Source organism: Furipterus horrens, unplaced genomic scaffold, assembly GCF_987537825.1.
Source record: "Furipterus horrens unplaced genomic scaffold, mFurHor1.1.pri manual_scaffold_9, whole genome shotgun sequence".
Taxonomy (NCBI): domain Eukaryota; kingdom Metazoa; phylum Chordata; class Mammalia; order Chiroptera; family Furipteridae; genus Furipterus; species Furipterus horrens.
The window spans coordinates 90,710,675-90,726,666 of record NW_028327179.1 but is presented as its reverse complement, the minus strand read 5'-3'; the positions used below and the strand labels follow the sequence as shown (position 1 = coordinate 90,726,666).

The window sequence follows — 15,992 nt, the reverse complement described above, 5'->3', positions numbered from 1 at the left end:
GCAGAAAGTACTAATTTTTTTTAAGTTGCAGTAACTTAGGGCAAGATTTAGGGACTGCTCAGGAGCCCTGGACTCACCACTGAAAGCCTTTATGAGAAGAACCTCAGATTTCAGACCAAGTAGCGCTGCATAAATATGCAAAATTACAATGAAGAAACACCTCTGGATTTAAATGTAACTGCAACTGCCTTGCCAATAGTAGGTATTCTGCAAACAAATGGTATATACTAAATGGGTATTTCTACTGTAAAAGGAACTACCTTTGGGAAGACCATACCGCCATCTTGGGAGCAAGAGTGTGGTACATGTCAACACTTGGAAGGAGAGGAGGATGGAGGAACATCTGATGATTTTTTTTTAAGAAAAAATTTTAAAATCCTTCTTTTCTACCTTCTTCATACATGTTTGGTCAGTTGTCCACACCAAAGCAATTTTCAGTATATTGTTAGAAAATTACCTGTAATAAAAATTTTTAAAACAATATGAAATGGCTTTTCTTCTTTAAAGAATGAAACCAGGGAGCCATCTGAAATACTCATTTTGCTATGCTGTCATCTTTATTACAACAAATATAACTCTTAAAATCAATATAGTCCATAAAAACAAGTGAGGCAATGACGTTTGGAGGAATTCCATTTATTGTGGATGCATTTTCACAATATATTTATTGCAGCGATCAATCATCAGTGAAACATATCAAGTGTTGATAAAATTTTTAGAAATGGCAGATTCACAGAACATGCTAGTCACCTCTCTGTTTTACCTCTTAAACACAACAAAGAGAATTGTAATCCAACAAGTAAACATGAGATTTATTTTTTCAAATGATTAATCCAAACTTAACAAAATTCTACCCTAAAACTTATTCCAGCCAAATATTGGAATAAAAGTCAGGATCGATATATTCTCTTCTCAACTTTAGACTTTCAAGAAAAAATATATATAATAGCGATCAGGAGAAGCTCTTGTTCCAAAGTACAGCAAAGCAATGTTACATCGCCATGGGCCTCAGTTCAAACTTTGATCCATTTCAGTCCAGTGATGGGAGTCAATATTAAATCAGGTACTACATGTGGATTCTAGTTTATCTTATCATAGACTCATATCTACTCTGTCATGGGGTGGGTGACTTGTGCAATCTTGGTGACTTTCCTTCCTCTGGCCCAGGTATGCTAAAAGCTAGAGAATTCAACTACTCTTTACTGGTTTTTGAGGAAAATAGACTTTGCAAGGCAGTGGTCACTTTCATGCCAGCCCTGCCCTGGCTAGCTCTTCCAGGGAATACTGTAGATTAGAAAATAGTCTGTTGGGAGGCTCCCTTATTGTGGTAGGAATTGAGCCTAGGACACTTTTGGTTAAGTTCAATGAGGTATAAGTTTATAGAACTACCCTCTATATCACTATGCTAGAACATATTGCCAGGACACTGGAGAACTCTTTTATCATCTATTGTGAAGAAGAGATGAACACTTACAAGCTAAAATAAGATCTGATGTCTGGATTACATGTGTGAAAAGATGAGTTGACAAAGACTCTTGGGGAAAATGGTAAAACTAGTGAAAGTTATATATATTTTTTGAAAGTTCAGCACATTATCAACTTATGACAAGAACCAATGGCTAATAATAAAAGTAGAAACAGTTAAGTTAAAAAATGGTTCAGTATATTAAAGAGAAAAGGCTTGTCATGATTCTAAATATGGATTTTGCTTACTTTTCCTCTTTGCTTCCAGACATTAGCCAAAATTGGTCTTTGTATACCCATACATGGAATTTCAGTCTGTACAATCTTGTCACTAAAATTCTCATCTTTAAATGTTAGATAAAGAAGAGACTTCAGATCTCATCTAGGCGAACCTATTGTGAACTTGATTGTTAACAGAGTAAAGTTCTCGGCAAGCTTTCAGTTTGTCCCAGATGGCAGATTTAGTAAAATTCACATTGGACTTTAAGATTGCTTTTAATTATAAGCTAAATACTATGTTTTATAGAAAATATCCATTTGTTTTGACATTTCAAATCTCTCTTTTTTTATTACAGGTTATTTATTGGGCATTGAAAACATCGATACCTATTCTGCCATGTCTCTATTGGCAAATATGAATATTAATATATTGTGATTTTTAATTTTTGAAAAGCTGTGATATTGGCTAGTTACAAGGACAGGCTGCTAAATATAGTCTAGCACATAAAAAAGCTTTCTACCATTAGTGTGTTTGTATATGTGTATGCACATACATACACGATCAGGTCATCTAAAATGTGGTTTACTATCACTACCAAAGAAATCCACAAAGCAACCAACCTAAAGAAATCGGTACCACTGTCTTCTAACACCATCATCCAATTTAAATATTCATCAGCATGAAAAAAGTAATACCTTAACAGTACATTTTTTAAAAAGACAATCATTGCAGTATCTCAAATCTGAAATAGGTTACTTTCAATTGCCTGCTACGATAAGTTCTTCCATGCTTCATTCTAAAGTGCAGAAACAACATGACCTCTGTACTTAAAATTGAAAAAACAAAACAAAACAAACACCAAAACACATGATGGTTTTTTTTTTCCGGATACTGCACACATTCCTCAGGCAATTTTCAACTCGAACCTCCTTTTGTTTGACTTCCAATGGGGTTGGTATCACCGTTCAGAGTTATGATGATCAGTAGAAAAGTCTCTATTTCACAGCATGGGTTTCTTTAGAAACAGGCTCCTGTGCAAAGGCAGTACTTCTACTACGAACTTCTCTAGACTGTGATTATTAAATATAGTGATAATATACATGGGTTTACTGGGATAATGAAAAATAAAACAAGAGGAAATTAACCCAATTTAGTAAATCAACATAAATATAAAACGGAGCACGTTAGCCCTCTTCAACTGAGCTGGGTCAGCATTTGGAGTGGCTACTCTGGCTTCTTTCTTGAACTGTCTCAAACCTGCTAAGAGAAGACAGCTTTAAGGCCACAGTGTTTTAGCCAGATGTTTTATGTCAGAAGAAAAAAAAAAAAGAATTATAATATGGCAGGAATAAATATTTAGGAAAGGAAAGATTATTGTGGGCATTTTTTCAAGTATGTTCCTCTTCGTCTTTCTTCTGTTGATATTTTTTCACTTTTTCCTTTTTGCCTTCCTTCCTTCCCACCCTGCCTCCCCACGTCTTTCCTTCCTTCCTTCCTCTTTCTTCTTTATATTCCCTTTTCTCTGTTTTGATCTTTAACCTTGCTCAGGGCACTCAAGAGTCATTTTTTAAATCTCCAATATAATGGCCAGGAATCTACAGTGTCTCTTCAAAACAGGCACACCTGACGGACTGACTCAATCTTGGCCATGTCAAGGCGCAATGGTGAAGTGGAATATGTAACCTTTGGTTTTCTTCTGTTCTTTGTTTCCTCTCCCTGTTCTTATATCCTTACCCTGGAAACCTATCTGACTTACAGTCTTATTCCTATGCCATCTCTCTTCCCCAGCTAGCTGCTAAAAATCCAAAGCATCCCTCAGCATCCAAGGGGGATTGGTTCCAGAACTCCCACGGACACCAAGATCCGTGGACAATCAAGTCCCTTATACAGAATAGCACACTATTTGCATATAATCTGTATGCTTTAACTCAGCTCTAGATTACTTATGTAAATGCTGTATAAATAGTTGTTGTATTGTATTGTTTAGGGAATAATGATAAGGAAAAAAGCCTGTACATGTTCAATACAGATGCAACCATGGTAGGCCTAAGTACATAGTACATGTCAGCAACAATGCAACTGTTTCTCAGATGTTTTCAATCTATGATTCATTGAATCCAGAGATGTGGGACCTGAGGCTACAGAGGGCCAAATGTAGTATTGTGAATCTGCATTTTCAAATGTGCTGTCTGTTTTCATTTCAAATGAATGACTGCATGACAGGTCGTGAGCTGGACCTCCTAGAGCAAAGGAGCTGCCTGCTCTGCTACCTCATAAACTCAGCTCTGGGCCTGGTGGTTATGTTATTATTGCTATAGAGAAAGTTTTGTGGGATAGTCCAAGGAGAAAGGAACAGTGTGTGTGAAGACTCACCCTGTTGCCTTCCCACCTTGTACCACCATGTTGCACAAGCCCAGGGAGTACCACTGTTGTGTTGCATGTGAGTGATGCCCTCTGAGTCCCACCCGTCCAGATTGTACCTTTACTCTGCTTCCCAGAACCCTGGCTCAGGGGAATTGGGGTCCAGAGGGGCCCCATTATACCTGTGATGATGGACTATGGAAAGCTGACTTCCCCTACTCCAGGAGGCTACAAACATTTGGACTGTCATTTCTGAAAGGTCGGAGACCTATGCTAGAGGGGTCATAATGGCTGAGGCCCACAAAAGTTCAGTTTTTGTTTAAAAAAACAAAAGCAAAAATCAAACTTAAGAACAGCTGCCCTATTCCCTTCCACCAGGACAAAATTATACAAGGAACTTGGAAACTATATTTTCTACAGACTATGAAATCCTCAAAAGAGAGCAGAATGTATAATGGTTATGAATGAAGGCTTAGATCAGACTGCCTGAGTTTCAATCTAGGCTTTGCTACTTATTTGCTGTGCGACTTTGGGAAAGCTACTTAATCCCTCTGGGCCTTATTTTCCTTATCTCTAAATGAGGGTAATAATAATACAGGTGTCCCTCTCTACATTGTGGTTCACTTATTGCGGCCTCACTGTATCGTGGGATTTTAAAAAATATTATATTTAATTATTTATCACGGATTTTTTGCTGTATTGTGGAATTTGGCAGTACTGTATATGTATGTTGTTAAAGTTACATAGGTTTAAGAGTGTAGAATATGTTTAAGAACATAAGTAGTGTTTATAAAAGTGTGGAAAAGGTTAATAAGGGAGTGGAAAAGGTTAATAAGGGAGTGGGAAAGGTTAATAAGGGACTGGGAATGGTTTATAAGTGTGTGGGGAGGGTTTATAAAGCCTTAAAAAATATATAAACACTAAAATAAGGTTCCTACTTCGTGGATTTTCACCTATCGCGGGGGTGGGGGGCGGGGCGGGGTCTAGAACGTAATACCTGCGATAAGTGAGGGAATATTGTACTTCACATGGTGGCTGGAGGGTCAAATGAGATAATGTAGGTTAAGAAGGTAGAATATTGCCTTGCGTATAGTGGAGGCTCACTAAATGTTAGTGGTTTGTAGTGGGGAAAATTATTACCAGATACTTTGGCAATGACTTTGAAAACTGAACTTATTTAAAAGTCCCTTTAAGTAGAGAGGCTGGGCTAGTAGATTTTCTTGAAATGTAAGTGCAATGAAGAACTAATAGAGCAGATGGAATAATACACTTGGGCAGTGCACCAGACTCAAGGGCACGTAGAAGGTAGGAAGGGGGAAGGAATTCATTCACTTCAGTGAATGTAGTGATCCTCCAGTTGCCTTTGGGGTGTTCTTCAGTCCTTAAAAAGTACTTCTTTCTCTAGAGTTCTAAGTTGACCTACAAGCAGACTCGTCTAATCTTAGTTACTGTTGGTCTCAGATTTCTCTCTCTTCAATTTCCCTCTATTTAAGGAGAAAGCTGGGTTGTTACTGGAAATGGGGAAGGGCTACAATTAAGAGTAGAATTAGCTCCTATACAACAAGGGGTCCTATTTTTAGTCTGAGCATCCCTTAGATGTTGTCCAGAGTTTCCTTTGTAAAGAATGGACATACCCTTTGAGCAGAAGACAGAGAGAGAGAGAGTGAGAGAGACAGAGAGAGAGAGAGACAGAGAGACAGAGAGACAGAGAGACAGAGAGAGAAAGAGAAACAAATCCAAGCACTCTTAGCCATTAGTTTCCATATAATAGCGAGTTCTGCTAACTTTTGAATAACTTTTTGCCATAGCAACCTTGACTCCTCGGCTGCTGGCAATGTAGTCCCCTAGCATGGTTCCAGAAAGCAGCTTTGGAACCACTCAGGGAAATGGGCATTTTTCCCTAGGTGATTTTCAAATGGATATGGCTCTATGCCTTGTAAGAATATGTAGACCATGAGTATAAGATAAGCTCTTCTGCTGTCAACACTCCGACTACTGCGGTGTTTCTAGAATGTCTTACTGGGAACTATTCCATGGGTCTGGACTATTTATGTTGTATGACTGACAAACCTACAATGCTGAAGGCTCTGTGGACTTTGCATTTCACTGTACCATATACTGATCTTTAGAAACTGATGGTTACCCAGCTCTGGGAGTCAGTGATATTGATATTTCTTATTTAACCCAGGACATCATACTATAGGAAAAGGACCTATGAAATTCAAATCCTTCCAGTAGATTACCTTAGTGGGGGATGTGACCTTGTCCACAGATTGCTTTTCCCAGAGGTTCCGCTTGCCAGATACGTCTCCTGGCCTCAAATCCTAATGATGAGAAAGCAGGAAAAATTGATACATGGCCATTTATATTTTCTGTCCAGGTCTAAATAAATCACATCTGTTGTTTGTTGGAATCAATTTATTGTTTAATACACTTTTTCCTAGTGATCAGAAATGGGTGGAATTGAAAGTATCATTAGCCATTGTTTTTATTTCGTATAAGACTTTGACCTGTGTTGTGATATAAAACAGGATAGAACTATCCAGCATTTAGGTCCTGTTCTTCACCAAGGCCTTCCTGCTTACTGAGAAGTGAAACTGGAATACCAGCAGGTTAAAAATAACGTAGCCTATTTTTAACTTTCTATGCTCTTAGGAGTACATATAGCACAAGTTGGTTTTAAATATAGTTGACCCTTGAACAACGTGGGAATGAGGGGTGCCAATGCCCCCTTCCCCACAAACCCTGCCCAGTAGAAAATCTGCGTCCAACTTTTGACTCCCCCCCCCAAACTTAACTACTAATAGCCTGCTGTTGACTGAAATCTTTACCGATACCATAAACAGTTGATTAACACATGTTCTGTATGTTGTTTGTATCATGCACTGTATTCTTACAATAAAGTAAGCTAGAGAAACAATGTGGTTAAGAAAATCATGAGGAAGACAAAATACATTGATAGCATGGATTGAAAAAAAGTCCACATATAAGTGGACCTGTTCAGTCCAAACCTGTGTTGTTCAAAGGTCACCTGTAATTGCCTTGGACAGGCATTACACCTCTTGCAGATTAACTTCCGGGGCCCTGCCTATGCCCCCAAGCCCTTACCACTCTAATGCGTTCCAGTCTGACTTCCAACTGCCAGCACTGTGCTTCTTTGCCTGAGGACTTTATCTGGCTACAGATGCCCACTTTGCCCACCCAGGAGGCAGGCTAGACGTTCAGAGTTAACACCCCCAAGAGCAGACCTCCACCGCTCACCCATGAGATTTGGTGGAAGAATACTTCTCAGGCTTTCTCAGGCCACAAGTAGGATAATGCTGTGGCATTTGTTTTATGGTGGCTTCCCGGGTGTCCCCAGTGGCATTAAGTTCTAATAGCCCATGCGGTGACTTGCTGAATAGCATTAGTAACATTCCTGATAGGCTGCCTTCTTCACCTCCCAAGTAAACTACTTCCACTGTTAAGATCTGCTTCCGGACAGTTCAAACTAAAGACACTTTTCTAACTGGACTTTCCTCAGACTAAAATCATTTTGTGTTTCTGTGGAGCAAAGGCAATAGTTCAGAAGTGCATCAGTAGAACCTAGCCCCACCAAAGCAAACATTTACCACAAATTGTACCCATAAGAGAAACTGACACTTAATGACATATGCAAGAACATGTGGAAATCTTGGGAAGAAAACAGTTATGGAGCGTTGATTCTTTCTTTGCTACCTTGTAATTAATTGGGTTTGGATAAGGATCCATATTTCTGTTTCCATTTACTTTTCTTTCAGCATGTGCTTATATAGTACTTGGCAAAGGGTAGTCTGTAGAAAATAAATGTGTTTTAACTGAAATAGTAATGTTGATTTTGGCACATCCTTTTCTCATTAGGAAGGCAAAGCTAACAGTAATTGCATTTATCCGTGGACTTCGGTCTCAATGGACGTATTTTGACAGAGAGTACGGAGATCTCAGCACTGAAAACGCACTGGTGAAATGGCACCATGTGAAGCATTTCAGATTTGCCTTAATCTTACTGAGTTTCTGGAGTTCCACTGTGGCACGAATTCCTGATATTCTGTTCGGGAGTTACACCTATTTAACTTGGAACCAGTAAGAAACAAATCAGATTGTTTTTGAAGGATTCCACTACATTTGCCAATGTAGGGAGAGGCTGCCAAATTGTCTGGAAGACTGTTTTAAAATGTTGGAAACTATAATTAGGCACATGCTCAGATGGAAGCTCTGGAAAGTGGCTATTACTTTATTTATTTGATTCATAGAAGACAAATATTTTTCTTTCACATGAATGTTCCACAGAAGAAAATGGACTGTAGTTCCCTTAAATCCTACCTATGAATCTTTTAAGATCACTTAAAGAGCTTAAAGAGTCTATTTAAAAAAAAAAATTAACATCTGAGTAGTAAGTTGGCATTTTAAATCAAAGGGGAATATAAATGAAATTACCTCACCAGACTATATTTTAGAGAAAGACCCACTCCGGCAGAAGAGGAAGAAAGGAAGGCAGGAGAAGTAGGTTTCCAATCACCCAGAGATCAAAGAATGAAGAAGAGAATTCAGCTGAGAAAGACATGTTTTTTTAAACAAAAAGAAAACATATTAGCATTTTAACTTAGCTGTATATAACATGTAGTTTAGAAACAAAGAACAAACAAACCAGCTAAAACAGGGATACTCAGAATTCCAGTTACCAAGTTACTGTGAAATCTCATAAATTCTACCCACAAATAGCAACAAACGTCCCAGTAAGGGAACAGATATAGATCAATGTTAACTTTTAAATAAGTTAATTTTCAGGGACTCCCAAATAATAATATTGATTTGACAAACTGTTTTGAGCGCTTTCACTTTCTAGCATATATGGAAATTATACAACTGATAGAGGATGGTTTTTCTCTCCAGTGAATTTTAGAACTGAACACTAATCCCCAAGGAAACACTAATTTCCTTCTTGAGGTTTCATTGGGTAGAGATCATTTTGGTGAAAGAATTTCCTTCTGATTTTTCCTTAATGGTCACATGCCACACACCTGCAAATACAAACCCAGGCTTTCCTCTCTACCCATGTACACTTAGGAATATAAACAAGGGACAGAGAATAAATCACCTCTGGTCCAAAATCAGAAGGCAACTTTGGGGGCCTACTATTTGCTATTGTTCTTAGGGAGTCCTCTGACACCCTGGGCTCACGGTCAGTATGACTGGAGTCCCAAAGGTGTCAAACTCAGACGCCTGCAATGAAGGGCCAGACCGGAAACACAAAGGCCTGAAGCGGGTTGGTATAGGAAAATGAGGAAAAGAGGGAATCAACAAATTTAAGAGTACATGCCTCCACATCTCAAGAAGGTATTCAAATTATAATTAAAAAAAAAAAATCCTCATCCTAGGATATGTTTATTGATTTTAGAGAGAGAGGAAAGGTGATGGTGGGGGAAACATTGATGTGAGAGAGAAACATTGATCGTCTGCATCCTGTATGCACCCCAACTGGGGATGGGGCCCACAACATAGGTAGGGACCCTGACGGGGAATTGAACCCTCAATCTTTTGGAGTATGGAATGATGCTCCAGCCAACTGAGCCACCCGGCAAGGTTCACATTATAATTTTTAAAAGGAAAATAAAACACAATGGTATGGGTGAAAAGACACAGATCTTAGCTGCAGGCCACCAGTGAGGCCCCTGACAAGAGCTGGGCTTGACTTGTCTTTCTAAGCTGCCTTCCTGGACTTAACCTTTTGCCAGCCAAGTCCTGTGCATCTGTAGAACCCTTCCAGCCCTTTCCACAGTTTGGAAATTTCATCTTTTTTCTGCTAGATCCTTAGTCTCTGTGAGTTACTCTCCTGCCTTCCTGAGCTCCCAAAGACATTGTCATGTTGTCATTCATACTTTGACAAATGCTGGCTCTAATACCCCTGAAAGGGACACAAAACTTAAAGTTGCTTATTGAGTATACTCAAAATAGCTTTTTATTTACAACAGCAGTTATATATTACTTTGCTCAGGAAGTCACCTTAGTCTGTAAAATCCAATGGGTCATGAGACAAGAGATCACTGCGACCTGTACGAACGGCCACATTCTTCTTTCCTTTTCCTCTACCTCTAGTAGATGGTCTAGCAAATCACTTACTAACTAGCAGGTAGGGCAGGCAATGATTTTGTAATTTCCCCATAATTCCTTTTTGGCCTGCCATTTTTAATTCCTTTTTAGGCTTCCAGTAACTCCAGAAACTGGGACTTTTTGTGGGAACCCTGACCCAGTTATACCTATTCTAATAACTGAATTAAAAAAAATTTAAACCCTCCCATTAGGATGATATAGAGGATGATAGGTTGATCAGTTAAAATCCTGATAAAAGAGTATGGATCAAGTCCTGTATCAAATGTGGATATAATCTGGTATGGAAATGAAATAGGTTACAAATATAATAAACATAAAAAAGTGACCACACCCTGGTCCCACAACTTAGTTAGTTAGAGCATTGTCCTGATATGCCAAGGTTGCAGGTTCAGTCCCCAGTCAGGGCACATAACAAGAATCAACCAATGGATGTGAAAATAAGTGGAACAACAAATTGATGTCTCTCTCTCTCTCTCAAATCAATCAATAAAAGTTTTTTTTTAAAGAAAGAAAAAGTGACCATGTTCTCTAGCAATTACCAAATTCATCAAAGGAGAAAACATTATTCTCTCTTTATCTTTGCTATTTTGAAAGTTCTTTAGTGGGTCCATGAACTTTTAAAAGTTGAGTGATATGCATGTTTTTAGGGGAGAAGTTCCTTATATTCCATTAGGTTTTCAAAAGTGTCTGTAATTCAAAAAGTTAATAACCACTGGTCTGGAGCCACAAAATTTACATAAATTGCCATTAAAAACTAACTTCTACTCTATAAGCCATCTTGGGTGCCGGGGAAACTTGAGGCACTAAAGAGCACATAACTTGTGGGTATGATCCCTCACCCCGACTTTCTCCTTTTATAGGCCCTCCTTCTCGTATCTATTGGGAGCGGGGAAAAGGATTTTTTTCAATGTATAAAGACTTCCGAATTGTACACTGAGTTTACATTAGTTTTATACTTCATCTGAGCCCTTGTGCAAAACATCCTGGGCTGAATATTGATTGACTATAAGGAGTTACACCCAAGGAGGGTAGAATATATTTCCATTTTTTCTTCTTAAATTGGAAAAGTGATAAATTCTGGTGACTTTGGAGATTAAATATGGAACCAATGGATGCAATTAATTGCTCAGTGGCTCAAAGGTCTAAGGGATTTGGAAAGCTTTTGTTCTCCCTCTGGAATGGAGTCGTTGTGACAGATGAGTCTCTGCATCTTTGGGCACCAAGAACAATATAACCTAATGGAGAAAACTCACCAATACACAGTGGGGAGCTTAATAAGGTTTTTTATTATAATGATAAATGCAAGGCAATTCGATGAAAAGGTTAAATGAATATTTTTATAGTAAGATAGCCACACAATAAATAAGAAAATTTTAGATTTCCAAAAATAACATTTATAACCAGTTTTTTATAGTTTCTAGTTTTACTGTTTCATTTTTCTCTTTTTTAAAATTGATTTTCTATTATAGTTCTTCCATTTTTCCCTCATTGCTCCCCACTGCCCCGCCTACCACCCCCCTCTCCCATAGTCAATCCCCACCAGGTTGTCCATGTCCATGGGTCATTTGTACTGGCTCCTTGATCTACTGTTTTGGTTTTTTTTTTTTTTAATGGCTTTACTTTGGAGGTGGTGACAAAAAAATTATGGCAATTATTTCTGTTAAGTTACAGAAATTAGGCAAATTAGAAAATATGGCTTCAAAATAGCCAACATAGACTTTCTTTGGAGAATAAGTTTAGGGGTGCTTTTGACAGAGAAGTGGCCAAGATAATTTGACATTTTTATTTTCAAATTCCTCACTGTGATTTGTAGAACAGAAGCTCAACATATAGTTAAAGTTAAGAGTGTAACTTTGAACGGCCTCCGCATTCTGGCTACTCTCCGGGTGTAAATTTGAATGGTTTCAATGGTCTGGTTAACTACTACTCTCTGGGCAATTAGGGTGCAGCTGCTTTGGGCTTGCCTCTCTAAATCTGAACCATTCCTTGTTCGTTTTTCAGCAGTGATGGCAAAGAACAGGAGCCCTGTCTTTCCTGGGCAGACAGACTAACAGCCTGTTTTCTTCTGCCGCAGGAAACTGAGAGATCAAAAAAATCAGAAAAACCCAAAGCTACTTACAGAAGGTTTGGGAGCAGGTGACCTGTTGCCATCAGGGGTTTTAGTTAGCCATTCATTGATGCGGCTGGAGACCCCCACCTTCAAGCCAGCAGTTTCCTATAAGGAGTTAATTATCCAATATTAAAGAAACAAAAGAAACTTTACCTGGAAAGAAATCTTCCAAGCAACCTCAAAACACTATTAAATGTTATTTCACATAACCATCCCATAACACTAGTTAATGACTGTTCATTCTAATTAAAATTTTGAGTAAAATAAACCTTAAACTTGATATTTAAAGACTGTTAGCCTGGTTTGCTTGCCCCCGAATCTCACCCCACCCCACTCACAAGGTGGATGATTAATTTCAGGGACTCTACTTAGAATACCGTGGCCAGAGCGTAGTACACAGTTGAGTGCCTCTGAGTTTGCCTTTGGGATTGTTGCAAAAGAAAGTAAGAATTACACCTTTCTTCACTGCTTTTATAATTAACTATTGTGATTTCTGAAAAAAGACAAGAAAAAAAGAAAAAGAACCCACCCTCCAAAATTTAAAGACACGGCTCCTGTGCTCACCTTGTTTGGGGTGCCTGACGCGGTCGGGGATGAGAACACATTCCCTTTCTCCCACATGCTCTTGATATTGCGCACGCCTTCAGCAGGAACAGGAAGATCTGAGGCTGCTGGCTTTGCAGGTTTTGCAGTTTTTGTTCCCTGAAGTGCATGAATTATGTTAAGGATTGGTCCTATGTTTGTTCTTATAAAATACTGTCTTCTTCAACAGTATCATTTCAAAGAGTCATTGGGCAAATGCCTCCACCAAAAATAAGAGCCATAATCTTTGTTGTAAAACTGCATTCTGATGACGTACAAACATCAAAATGAACCCTAAGATCTAGATCAGCAGAAGGTCTTTCAAAAATGAAACATGCTTTTGATTGGGATACCATTTATTGCGAAAGTGATATTCTACTTCATTTCTTCAAGAGACACTTGAGGGTATAGTGGTACTCAAAACAAGACCATCTACTCTGTAAGCTGCAGCAGACCAACATTTTAATAGGACATGAAGATAGTGACTCGTTATACAAATATTTACTTCACATTGAGAAGATAAATGTAGTGTTATAAAGCACACCAAGAGAGCACACAATAGGGGAGTGATATTTAATTTAGGGGAGCAAAGAAGGCTCCACTGAGGAAGTGACATTTAAACCCAGCTTCATGGGAGACTTGGAAGTGACTAAGTGAAAGAAGGCACAAATACCATTCCATGCAGAGGGAACAGCATATGCAAAGGGCCGGAGGCAGAGGCGTGCTAAAGAAATGAAAGATTGAGAGATCACTGCATGGAGAGTATACTGAAAGGAAGAAAGAATGGATGTAAAGAAGAAAAGTGCATTTGAGATTGTTTTCCAGCAGGAGTGATGGGTGTGCCTGGAATCATGTGATTTCTCGCCTGGTCCTGCTTTATGGCCTGTGGCCTGTGTTGTCAAGGTGGACAGCCACGGAGAGTGGCAGCATCACTGGACTGGACAAAGGCTGAAGCCATGGTTTTGGTTTCATTAACCTTGTGAGAGCTGTCATTAACTTAACCACAGAAAATAACTATTTGCAATTTGTCTTATATTTTGGTGGACGCTGAATCTTATGAAAATCACCTCTTGAGAGTTCAGACTTCATTTGATAAACCATTCATGTATCTCTCTTATTCCCTCTTATCATTTATTTGATTGTGAATTATTTTACACTTCTCTCCACTCTGCAGTACAAAGGAGAGGAGAAAATCAAATCAGGCTGATCCAATTGCTTCATAGCAGGTGGTCTGCTGTAGAAGGCAGCTAAAATCATTGACTCAAGTCCACACAATGGAGAACAAAAGAGCACATCTTGATTAATGGCCCTCTACCTTCTCAGTGCTTTGGTACTTAGAAGTATACACTGTTTCTCAATATGGTAGAACTCCCAGGTCAATTGGGTGGAAAAATAGTTGGAATAGACAGAAGCATGAAACTATGGACCTTCAAATATAAAATAATCAATGTGAAATTCATGGTGATTAAACACTAGCTGGCAATCACCTTTATATTAACGTATGCTACTATTTTGATTTGATAATAAAAGTTTTTATAGATCAAAGAAGATTAACCAAGGTTATATAGGATCTGTTTAAACTACCTATGGGAACGCATTTTATAAGGAATTAATTTTAGAAGATGTACTAACATATAAATAATAGAGTTGAATCTCAATAACCCAATCCATTAAAAGAGTAACAGCTGCATTAAAGAACACTTAGGCTGAAAGTAATAAATAATAATTTATTTAAAACCCTTCTATAATTTACCATTATTACTATTCTTCTCTGTAACTAGTTTAACGTATAAGAAAGCATTATTAATGTTCTCACACACGTGGTTCCTGGACTTGCTGACTGTTCTAAGTGTTTCTATGACTGTTTATATAATCAGAGTTGACTTCTGATGGACCATGACCCTGAGGCCATCTCTCACCTCAATGGCACTGGTGTACTGCTCCAGTCTGCTGTCAATCTTGGAGACGGCTGCCGCCTGATGAGTTGACTTGACCCCGCTGTTAAATAAACACACACACACACACACATAAAAACATGAGAGAAAATCTCTCCATACGTATAATAGCTGAGTCTCAAGTGAACAATCAACCATATTTACCTTTTCTGCACAGACTTATTCAAAAATTCTGCTCGCTCTTCTATCTAAAAATGAAAAAAGAAAATACAGTTAATATGTTCATCTCATAAACAGTGTTTCTCACCCCGTACCACCACCCTCCCTGAACCTGGGCAAGAAAAGCACCGAAGAGCATCAAGGAGGACCAGGGTGCTGTGAGAAGCAGATCTGCCAGAGGGGAAACTACATGTAAGGTATTTGGTAACGAGATTCGAGAGATGAAGGTAAGATGGGCAGGGGACAGAGAAAGCGCTGTAGGAAAATATGAAGCTCTGGAGGCAGATTAAAGACCAGGCAGAAGTGGAATAAAAATGCCTTTGAAATAACTTAAATCAATGGCAAAAAAATTATATTTCAAAACCATGGCAATTTGTTTCTTTTTTGCCTTCTGGCATACTTTTAAAATTTGTCTACTTATTTCTTTATTGAGGTATAATTGCTGTATAACATTATATTGGTTTCAGGTGTACAACATAATGATTCAATATTTGAATATATTACAAAATGATCACCACAATAAGTCTAGTTAATAGCCATTGCCTGACAAAATTTTTTCTTTTTGCGATGAGAACTTTTAAGATCTACTCTCTCAGCAACATTTTTTTTCTTCAAAAATATATGCTGTTACTGTTTAGGACAGAGAAGGAAAACTCTGACTCCAAAAAACCTCTGCTGCCTTGCGGCATACCTCTTCAGGGGAAAGGCTAAGGGAATAAACCCCGACAGAAAATCCGGAGCCGGAGTCCCTAAGGCGGTTTGACGTTGTAGTCAACACCGGCAACTCCTGCGGCGCACCTGAAGCCAAGCTGTATTGACTCCGTCTTTCCCTTGGACCCTTCAGCTGCGAAGAGAGGGGGGGTCTGCTGCATGGGCAACAGCAGACCCTCCATATCACCCTGCCCAGGCTCTGTAGCTTCAGCTTCACTGGAGAGGACACTCCAGCGTCATCGCAAGATGTCGATTCAACACGGGAGGAGACAGATACCGTGTCACTCCCGAGTCGGACTGC

General features: G+C 38.8%; 1 protein-coding gene across 7 annotated transcripts in view; it reads right to left on the bottom strand.

Moving 5' to 3' along the window:
* Positions 1-620: 620 nt before the first annotated feature.
* The window catches only part of CALD1 (caldesmon 1), a 193,439-nt gene continuing 178,067 nt past the window's right edge, over positions 621-15,992 (bottom strand). For 6 of the 7 annotated variants that reach the window (XM_090287532.1, XM_090287533.1, XM_090287538.1 and 3 more), the window contains 6 exons: positions 14,966-15,009; positions 14,786-14,864; positions 12,849-12,986; positions 12,294-12,389; positions 6,289-6,369; positions 621-2,944 (listed from right to left, as the gene is read on the bottom strand). In XM_090287532.1, the coding sequence (XP_090143658.1) occupies positions 2,936-2,944; positions 6,289-6,369; positions 12,294-12,389; positions 12,849-12,986; positions 14,786-14,864; positions 14,966-15,009 (447 nt within the window). In that variant the 3' untranslated portion in view covers positions 621-2,935. The remainder of the gene's footprint in view (positions 2,945-6,288; positions 6,370-12,293; positions 12,390-12,848; positions 12,987-14,785; positions 14,865-14,965; positions 15,010-15,992) is intronic. The other variant, XM_090287536.1, reaches the window with a different exon arrangement.